At 44.0% G+C, this 11,682-nt stretch overlaps 1 protein-coding gene across 1 annotated transcript in view; it reads right to left on the minus strand.

The window, feature by feature from the left end:
• Positions 1-6,408, minus strand: part of LOC311248406 (slit homolog 1 protein-like) — a gene marked incomplete at both ends in the record, with an annotated part of 7,959 nt that extends 1,551 nt beyond the window's left edge. Inside the window, 5 exon segments of the mRNA XM_084339288.1 lie at positions 1,251-1,394; positions 3,485-3,559; positions 3,677-3,821; positions 4,345-4,368; positions 6,189-6,408. Of these exon segments, the coding sequence (XP_084195414.1) occupies positions 1,251-1,394; positions 3,485-3,559; positions 3,677-3,821; positions 4,345-4,368; positions 6,189-6,408 (608 nt within the window).
• Positions 6,409-11,682: the final 5,274 nt, after the last annotated feature.

The following is an 11,682-nucleotide window of genomic DNA, read 5'->3' on the forward strand; positions in this document are numbered from 1 at the left end:
AGAGACTTAGAGAGAGAGACTTAAGGCCTCTACATGCTACAGCAACTTCAAAGCAACTTCAACACAACATCAGCACGATTTCAACGCGCTTGTTTTAGAGGGTCTTGTAGACTGTGTTGCGAGGACGTTGCGTACCTTTCACCCAAATCTAATCTAAACAACCGTTGCGTTGATATTGCGTAGCAGTGATTGGTTGGTAGTGAATGGGGGCGGGGCTGTCATATAATAATATTGGTCCCGCAGCGAGGAATACATCCGCCATTGTTGTAGCCAGCCAGCTAGCGTTGAACTTGATGCTATTCAATGCTCTATCATACCCAACTAACGTTAATGCCATCAGAATTTATTAACATAGCTACAACAACACACAGTAACGTAAATATAATTACATGCATCATTGTTTACAATGAACGGACGGTGGGGCAGTTCGAAAGGACTGGACACGGACAAGTTGTTAAACAGCAATCAATTAATTTAATATAACAGGTAGTTCGAGCTGCATTTACGTGCCTACAACCACAGCCACAGGGATATATCCAGCTTTGACGAGCTCTCTCTCCTCCTGCCGATTAAATTCAGCAGCTCTTCCTCGACCTCGAGTGCCTGTAGCTGCCAGCTAATGTTAAAACGAACCTATACAGCAGAATACATCACAAATACTTCCGGTCGGGGGATTTCAAAATAAAAGAGCGACGTCTAAAAGCACCGGAAATACGTTTATTTTGTACATTATCTAACGTTAACACGAACCTAAACTAACTTTAGTTAAACTAACTTTGCGCGTCGATGTTGCAGAAGCATAAATGCAGAGTGTCTACAACACTGTTGCTTTGTCGATGTTGTGGTGCAGTTGCTTTGAAGTTGCTGTAGCATGAAGAGGCCTTTAGAGACAGACAGACAGACAGACAGACAGACAGACAGACAGACAGACAGACAGACAGACAGACAGACAGACAGACAGACAGACAGACAGACAGACAGACAGACAGACAGACAGACAGACAGACAGACAGAGAGAGAGAAGAGAGAGAGAGAGAGAGAGAGAGAGAGAGAGAGAGAGAGAGAGAGAGAGAGATAGATAGATAGATAGATAGATAGATAGATAGATAGATAGATAGATAGATAGATAGATAGATAGATAGATAGATAGATAGATAGATAGATAGATAGATAGATAGATAGATAGATAGATAGATAGATAGATAGATAGATAGATAGATAGATAGATAGATAGATAGATATAAACTCACAGCATGCGTAGTCCCATCATGCCTCTGAACATGCTCCCTCTGACAGACTCCAGGTGATTGGCTGTCAGGTGCAGCTCAACCACAGAGCGGGCGCCGTCAAACACCCCGTCCTCGATCTCTGAGATCTTGTTGTTGCTAAGGTTACTAGAAGAGATCCATTCCAGACACACCACACACACCCCACCCACACACACCACACACACACACACACACACACACACACACACACACACACACACACACACACACACACACACACACACACACACACACACACACAACACACACACACACACAACCACATGTCATCAACATACAGCAGCAGTGATGCTGAGCAAACTGGGTGCAACCTCTACTGTCTTTAACTGTGAATGAACACAACACTCTAACTTACCATCTTCAGATAATAAAGTACTCAACCTCTACTGTCTTTAACTGTGAATGAACACAACACTCTAACTTACCATCTTCAGATAATAAAGTACTCAATCTCTACTGTCTTTAACTGTGAATGAACACAACACTCTAACTCACCATCTTCAGATAATAAAGTACTCAACCTCTACTGTCTTTAACTATGAATGAACACAACACTCTAACTCACCATCTTCAGATAATAAAGTACTCAACCTCTACTCTCTTTAACTGTGAATGAACACAACACTCTAACTTACCATCTTTAGATAATAAAGTACTCAACCTCTACTGTCTTTAACTGTGAATGAACACAACACTCTAACTCACCATATTTAGATAATAAAGTACTCAACCTCTACTGTCTTTAACTATGAATGAACACAACACTCTAACTTACCATCTTTAGATAATAAAGTACTCAACCTCTACTGTCTTTAACTGTGAATGAACACAACACTCTAACTTACCATCTTTAGATAATAAAGTACTCAACCTCTACTGTCTTTAACTATCAGTGAACACAACACTCTAACTTACCATCTTTAGATAATAAAGTACTCAACCTCTACTGTCTTTAACTATGAATGAACACAACACTCTAACTTACCATCTTCAGATAATAAAGTACTCAACCTCTACTGTCTTTAACTATGAATGAACACAACACTCTAACTTACCATATTTAGATATTAAAGTACTCAACCTCTACTGTCTTTAACTATGAACACAACACTCTAACTTACCATCTTTAGATAATAAAGTACTCCACCTCTACTGTCTTTAACTATGAACACAACACTCTAACTTACCATCTTTAGATAATAAAGTACTCAACCTCTACTGTCTTTAACTATGAATGAACACAACACTCTAACTCACCATCTTTAGATAATAAAGTACTCCACCTCTACTGTCTTTAACTATGAATGAACACAACACTCTAACTTACCATCTTCAGATAATAAAGTACTCAACCTCTACTGTCTTTAACTATGAATGAACACAACACTCTAACTCACCATCTTTAGACAATAAAGTACTCAACCTCTACTGTCTTTAACTATGAATGAACACAACACTCTAACTTACCATCTTCAGATAATAAAGTACTCAACCTCTACTGTCTTTAACTATGAACAAACAACACTCTAACTTACCATCTTTAGATAATAAAGTACTCCACCTCTACTGTCTTTAACTATGAATGAACACAACACTCTAACTCACCATCTTTAGATAATAAAGTACTCCACCTCTACTGTCTTTAACTATGAATGAACACAACACTCTAACTCACCATCTTTAGACAATAAAGTACTCAACCTCTACTGTCTTTAACTATGAACACAACACTCTAACTTACCATCTTTAGATAATAAAGTACTCAACCTCTACTGTCTTTAACTATGAATGAACACAACACTCTAACTCACCATCTTTAGACAATAAAGTACTCAACCTCTACTGTCTTTAACTATGAATGAACACAACACTCTAACTCACCATCTTTAGACAATAAAGTACTCAACCTCTACTGTCTTTAACTATGAATGAACACAACACTCTAACTCACCATCTTTAGATAATAAAGTACACACACACACAGACAGACGCACGCACGCAGCACGCACGCACGCACACACACACACACACACCCACACGCACACACACACACACACACACACACACACACACACACACACACACACACACACACACACACACACACACACACACACACACACACACACACACACACACACACACACACACACACACACACACACAGAGAGAGAGAGCCTCTCTGAACCACCTACATCTTCTTGAGCTGTGAGAGGCCTTTAAAGGACCCAGTGGCCTCCAGTACTGACAGGTCATTGTTGTTGAGACGCCTGGAATGATCACAGAGAACAGAGATGAGCAATGCAAACAGAGCAGGGGAGGATAGTGGTTTATGTGTTTGTGTGTATATGTGTGTGTGTATATATGTGTGTGTGTCTCTCTCTCACAGCTCCTCGGTGTGGGGGGGCAGCAGCTCTGGGAACCTGGTGAGCCTCAGGTTAGAGCAGTCGACCACGTTGGCTTCACAGCGACACTTAGCCGGACAGACGGGCTTACTGTTACACTCACTGGTGAGACGGCTGGCCTCCGTACCTGAGAGAGACACACACACACACGCACACGCACACACGCACACGCACACACACACACACGCAGACACACACACACAGACACAGACACAGACACAGACACACACACACACACACACACGCAGACACACACACACAGACACAGACACAGACACAGACACACAGACACACACACACACACACACACACACACACACACACACACACACACACACACACACAGAGACACACACACACACAGAGACACACACACACACACACACACACACACACACACACACAGACACAGACACAGACACACACACACACACACACACACACACACACACAGAGACACACACATACACACACACCAACACAAATAAACAAATACACGTACAGTCAGACAGACAAACATAAAGACATTATATTTTAAAGATAGAGAACAACGGACACATGCACACACACACACACACCGTATGCACATGCACACACACACACACACACAGTATGCACATGCACACACACACACACACACACATATTCACCTGGGATGTGGTACTGTTCCTTGGCTGTCATGGAAACAAAGAGAAACAAAACCATGTCAGTCAAAGTGGGAGTGAGCTTCACACACACACACACACACACACACACACACACACACACACACACACACACACACACACACACACACACACACACACACACACACACACACACACACACACACACACACACACACACACACACACACACACACACACACACACACACACACACACACACACACACACACACACACACACACACACACATCTATCTGTCTTGTGTCAGCCATAGTGTATCTGTCTCAGAGGCTGGCAGGGCAGTTAAAGAATGGCCCTTTTTTTCAATGTGTATATAATGTAAATATCTGCAGATGACGGCATCTACTCTAGATATTAGTTTTAAGAGGACAGTATCAGTCACTATGGGTGTCTCCAGTCAGACAAGGGCCTTTTATCAGCGAGCCAAGGTCATTGTCTGCAGCAGCACTGGGCTCGTCACATAGCAGTGTAACCACAGCGTTTAGTGGGTCAAAGATGACCAAAAGTGCCGTTGCCCTGGTATCGTGTCACTTAGTAATGAGAAAAGGGGGCGGGCCCCCGTTGCTAGGGGAAAGACGTTATGAGCTGTGAGTTCTTCAGAAGACAAATTAGAGTGGGACACGAGGCTGACACAAGCAGACGTGGAAAAGCAGCGGACTGCTGCCTCGCGGGTGGGGGAGGGGAATTGCCACGACAACGCTAGCTTCGGCTAACAGGGAAGGCCTTTTGGACAGCTAGGCCGCACGACCACCGAGCGGGGTAACAGAAGAGAGATTGTTAGAATAATGAATTCAGTTTCTTCAAAGGCTTTTCAAGGACAGAAAGAACTGTTTTCCATCCGGTACAGAGGCTTTGTTTACGGAATAAACAACGTTTTCCAAGAAAGGTACCACGTTTGCCAGTGTCGAATTCTTATGAGACGGATTGCATGGACGGGGTGATACAGTGTGTGACAGCCAATGTGAGATAACCAAGTATCGATGACAAACACAACGCAGAGGAATGTCACGGAGCAGCAGGTGTCAAGCTAATTAGAGGCTGAAGAACACTGTAATCTTTCATTGGTGCAGGACTGACTGTTGGCCAAGAAAATCACTATACTGTACAGATGCAGCCCTGAAAATGGAACCTCTGCTGCTCCTCTGCTGCTGCTCCACGGGCCAAACTGATTTTGTGACTCCTATTGTTCTGGACCGGGCCGGATGTCACACCTCCACTGCCTCCCACAGTGTACCATTCACAGTGTACAAACGCCCCAGCTCCATCCGATTCCTTAGCTTTTTTCACTGTTATTTATCATGCATTGCAACACTAATATATGGGCAGTACCCCAAGTCAGACTACCCATATAAAAATTATCTTGGGGGTCTGAGGGCAGTAGCCCCCGACCCCCTCCCTGGGGGAGCAGTTAAGTAAAGTACCCTCCCTTTGTTCACTTTGGGAGCCAGCCACCAGCCCCTGAAATATAACACCCGAGTGCCAGTGCTATAGTGGCAGAGGAGCAGCAGACCAGCAGCAGAAGAGGTTGATTTTTCAGTGCTGCATCTGATACCACAGTAGTATCTCTCTCATCTCTCTCTCTCTCTCTCTCTCTCTCTCTCTCTCTCTCTCTCTCTCTCTCTCTCTCTCTCTCTCTCTCTCTCTCTCTCTCTCTCTCTCTCTCTCTCTCTCTCACACACACTCACACACACACACACACACACACACACACACACACACACACACACACACACACAACACCACACACACACACACACACACACACACACACACACACACACACACACACACACACACTCACTCACCGGAGCATCTGAACTTCTTGCTCTTGATCTGCGCGGTGCGTTTGTTGGCCAGGCGTCGTGGACTGGCACAGCGCGCCCCGCTGGTCTCGATGGGGTTTGAGCGCAGGTAGTCCGACAGCCATCTCAGCTTACAGTCACACACAAATGGGTTCTGGGCCAGGTGTCTGAGGGGACAGGATTGATTGATTGATTGATTGATTTGATTGTGGATTAGAGACATCATCCAAGGGATAAAAACATGTAAAATCCAATTCCATCATGGTCCCTGATATTAACCTGTTCCACCCGACGGGACTGGATCCGGTCCCACCCGACGGGACTGGATCCGGTCCCAAAACGGCATCTGATCATAAATCAATATTTTTCAGATTGTTGCAAAAAAAAAAAAAAATCGATTTTAAAATCAAACGTATTCAAGTATTAACATCACTAATATGTCATAAAAGCATGTAGAATGTGTATTATCATCAGTGTTGTGCTAGTTACTGAAAAATAGTAACTCAGTTACTTTACTAGTTACTTCATTTCAAAGTAACTTCGTTACTGTACTAGTTACTTACACCCAAAAGTAATGAGTTACTGTGAAAAGTAACTATTTAGTTATTTAAAAAAAAAAAAAAAAAAAAAATTGCTCAAGTCCCATGCCCCATATACTCAAAATCGGTTGATCAACTTGACAGTTTCCATTCACATCACCGAACTCTGCTAAGCAATGTGGTCTAGAGCGTTTCATTATATATTCCCTCCCCGCTGTATGTATATTTCTCTCCCACCCACCCACCCCCTCCTAATGTACAGTCCCCTCCCCATCATATGTATATACTCTGTCAGGATCTAGGGGTAACAGTACTGTATATTTGAATACCGCTTATGTCACAAATGTATCAGTACTAAATACCTATATGTCCCTATGCCATAAATGTCATGTATGTTGTGTATGTCATAAATGTCTATATGAATTGAAAATGGGGGACCCTGATGGAAACAAGACAAACGTCTTTCTCAGGTCTGCATCCCCTTAACAATTGTATGTATTGAGCCGTACTGTATTGTACCCATTCTGCAATCTGTTAAATAAAGTTTTCATTCATTCATTCATTCATCCATTCATTAATTCATTCATAACCATCTTGCAGCGTTGTTTAAGATATCAATCAAAGCATTGCAACGTTAGAATAGTTAGGATATCAATTGTGCATGAAAGGACTATATTTATATTGTTTGATTAGTATTATGAGATTCCCTGGCAGATTTCGTACAGTCAAAATCTGTTGATCTTGAGTTTCAGTGAACACATTGCACTCACCGTCACCAGTCTGCGGTGGTCGAGATGTAACGTTAGTCCAGTTGACTCCAGCAGCCCTTCAAACATGTTCTTTATCTCGTTTCCATGTTGTATATTAATTATCTCTCCAAGTAGTTGCTAAATGGTTTGTTAGTTCGTTATTATTACTGCGTTCTTATTATGTAGATTCATAGCGAGCGTCCTCTTGTTGTTTACTGTAGAGAGCGTCTATTTCTTTCAGAACGTCAGTGGCCAATCAGAAGTGCGAAAACCAGAATGAGGCTACGGAAAGAAATAATAATAATAATAATACTTCGTTTTATATAGCGCCTTTCAGTCTACAGTAAACAAAACAAACGCAGGCGAAATAAGGACGCTCGCTATGAATCTACATAAAAAGAACGCAGTAACGAACTAACAAACCATTCAGTAACGTAAGTAGCGTTACTGAATTTCAAAAGTAATGCGTTAGAGTACTAGTTGCGGCAAAAAGTAACTTCGTTTCTGTAACGCGTTACTTTGTAACGCGTTAGTCCCAACACTGATTATCATCAATATGTTAGTTTAGCAATAGGTTAAAAGTGCCATTAGATAGTTTTACCTACTCGATTTGCTGAAGTCTATTCCAAGACGGCGACCATTTTGAAACATTTTAACCATGGGAATTGTAGTTTTTTGCTGCCATTTTGTCGAGGGCATGCATAGCTGTGGATCAGCGTTGGAATTATTCTGAACTACACTTCCTGGCAAGTTCTATGGGGGTTCAAAGTTTAGCGTTCTGAATGAATTATGTCAATAACTGTTATTATTCGGGATAATAAGCCACAAAAGGTAACGTTTTTGACAAATATTTAACCGCAGTTAGTTTCTCCTCCCTATTGTTAGCATGTAGCAACAATTAGATCTGAAATTAGTTTTTAAATCCAAATTGAACTCGGGCATTTGAAAGATAATATATGTATATATATATAAATGTGCGAATTGGCTATAATAAGGTAATTTATAAGCATCATATTCTATATTCTATAATAATATTTCAAATTGCATTTGTCCGGATGGGAGAATTCACATTAAGAGACTATATGCATACAGTATATAGAAGATAAAAGATAAATAAATATGCTACCCTCTCTTTCCTATAACAATAGCCATGTTCGTACATGTTCGCAATATATTAACATACACTCAACACTCAGCACTCAAGTCTGAACACTTTGATGAACATTGTTACTCACAGTGATGGGAATAACGGCGTTATAAATAACGGCGTTACTATCGGCGTTACTTTTTTCAGTAACGAGTAATCTAACGGATTACTCTTGCAATCTTAACCTCTTAACCTGCGCCCCCAAAATTGGCCATTTTAGTTTAGTTTTTGAGGACTGCATACTTTTTTTGCAAACCAAAACAACATACGTTATACTTATAGCACATGCATGAAAATTCACCTTTAGTGTTAATGAAATAGAGTAACATAGGTCTGAACTTGAGTTGTAGAAAAATTTGTTACTCAAGTTTTTCTGTAGTAGTTAGTAGTCCAGAGGTAGTATTTCCCCAGAAGGTGGTATGGCTTAAAAAACTACAGAGGTCCATAGCATGAAGCCGTATGTAGTACATGTCCAAATTTCATAAAGATCCATTCAGAAATGAGTGATTAGGGGTGATTTTGGTAAACTGTGTACAAAAGAAAAACTCAGTTTTCTCATAGACTTCAATAAATTTGGCTGTTTTTCTCTTCCTGTTTTTGCTCATTAGTTTTTCACCTAGATCCCTGATTCATACATCCCAAGCCACACTCATTGGCTACAACCCTCCACAATAATTTTCGAGATCGCTAAATGATTGACGGAACTAGAGCCCCAAGAGTCGGGAGTGGTATTTTGCGCAATACCGTGTACTTTGCACAAGCCTCAAATACCGGCATGTAACTCGAGAACCGCTGAACGGATTTTGCCGGTGGGCAAATCGTCCTCAAAAGGGCCCACATGTGGGCCCTTGCAGCTTAACGCAGTTACTGTTACTGCCATAAAATGCTGCGCATTGCTATGATTGAAGCAGTTCTTTTCCATGTGCATTCTGCAAAGACCCGCTCTGCCTTTGATTGGCTCTAACACGTGCATTCTGCAAAGACGCTGAATGACGGGGTAAACAAAGGCCATGTACAACGTTATGTTAACCACTAATGACCGCCCACCGGGGGCAGTTTTTTTCACAATCTAATATAATAATAATTATTTTTTAAATGTTTACAAGTCGATTATTAATTTCAATATAGAATATTCGTTGACAGCCCTACAAGTACAATTAGTTACTGCACACAGTTACGTGTCTTTCCTGTGCTTTGTGTTGACGAAGGGTGATCTTCGCATGGATCCAGCCAAGGTGAGTGCAGTCTTGGACTGACCACGCCCTTCATCGCTCAAAGAATTACGTTTTTTGGGCTTCGCAAATTTCTACAGGCGTTTTATTCGCAATTTCAGCGCCTTAGTCAATCCTCTGACAGCTCTCACTAAGGCCTCTCTCCGTGGCTTTGAATGGTCGCCGCGGGCAGAGTCGTCCTTCTGCGACCTTAAACGTCGGTTTACCTCCACCCCTGTATTAATCTGCCACGATTCGGAGGCTCAGCCTATTGTGGAGGTGGATGCCTCTGACATTGCGGTGGGGGGTGATCTTTCAGAGATGTTTAAAAGACGGGAAAGTGCATCTTTGTGCTTTGTTTTCGCGCCGGCTGTCTCCGGCCGAGCGCAACTACGACGTGGGTAATCGGGAGTTGTTGGCAATTAAGTTGGCACTGGAGGAATGGAGACATTGGTTAGAGGGGGCGACACATCCTTTCGTTGTTTGGACTGATCATAAGAACTTGGCTTACATCCAAGGGGTTAAACGCCTTAACGCTCGCCAGGCCAGGTGGGCATTATTCTTCACTCGATTTCAATTGTCCATCTCCTGCCAGCCTGGTTCCAAGAACGTCAAACCTGACGCTCTTTCACGTCAGTTTGATACTCCGGACCGGGAGGAGAAGCCCCACCCTATTATTCCACAGGCCCTTATTTTGGCACCCGTGTCATGGGGCATAGATAGGGCGGTAAGATCGGCTCTGGCACGGGAGCCTGATCCCGGTTGGGGTCCTCCGGGGCGGATGTATGTGCCCAAGGCTGCGTGCTCGCGACTGCTGCAGTGGGCACATACCTCTTCACTCACCGGCCACCCTGGGGCCGCCAGGACCCTGGAGTTTATCCGTAGGAGGTTCTGGTGGCCTACAGAGGTGGGGGATACGCATTCCTTCGTGGCGGCCTGTCCGGTGTGCGCGCGTAGTAAGACCTCTTGCTGTGCACCAGCGGGTCTTCTCAGACTACTTCCTATTCCTAAATGGCCCTGGTCGCACATATCCCTGGATTTTATTTCTGGCCTTCCCCTGTCAGATGGGTTCACTGCCATCTTGGTGGTAGTGGATCGCTTTTCCAAGGTGGCCCACTTCATTCCCCTCCCCAAACTTCCCTCGGCTCGAGCGACTGCTGACCTGGTGGTGCAGCACGTCTTTCGGGTCCACGGGTTGCCAGTGGATATTGTGTCCGACCGGGGCCCTCAGTTCCCCTCCAGGTTCTGGAAGGCATTTGGCTCCAGCCTCAGCGCCTCCGTCAGCCTGTCGTCTGGGTTTCACTCGCAGTCAAACGGGCAGACGGAGTGCGTCAACCAGGATCTGGAGGGAGTCCTGAGGTGTTATGTTGCCGGGTGTCCGGCAACTTGGAGTAGGAGGTTGGCCTGGGCGGAGTACGCGCATAATATCCTCCTCTCCTCTTCTACTGGTATGTCTCCCTTTCAGTGTCAATATGGTTTTCAACCTCATCTGTGTCCCGAACAGGAGCAGGAGGCTGAGGTGCCATCGGCTAAGGCACATGTGGCTCGCTGTCGCAGGACGTGCAACGGGGTGCGGGCGGCGCTGCAGAAGGCCTCGGTTAAGGCTCAGCGGCAGGCTAACCGCAAGCGTCGTCCGGCTCCGGTTTTCCGTCCTGGACAGCGGGTTTGGCTTTCCACCCGTGATCTCCCTCTCCGGGTGGAATCCAGGAAGCTGGCCCCTCGCTTCATAGGCCCCTTTAAAGTGGTTAATCGGGTGAACCCTGTGGCTTACAGGCTGCGGCTTCCGGCCTCTATGAGGGTTCATCCAACGTTTCATGTGTCCCTGTTGAAGCCATTCCTCTCATCGCCCTT

The sequence above is a fragment of the Notolepis coatsorum genome, assembly GCF_963971535.1.
Source record: "Notolepis coatsorum genome assembly, contig: SCAFFOLD_4263, whole genome shotgun sequence".
Taxonomy (NCBI): domain Eukaryota; kingdom Metazoa; phylum Chordata; class Actinopteri; order Aulopiformes; family Paralepididae; genus Notolepis; species Notolepis coatsorum.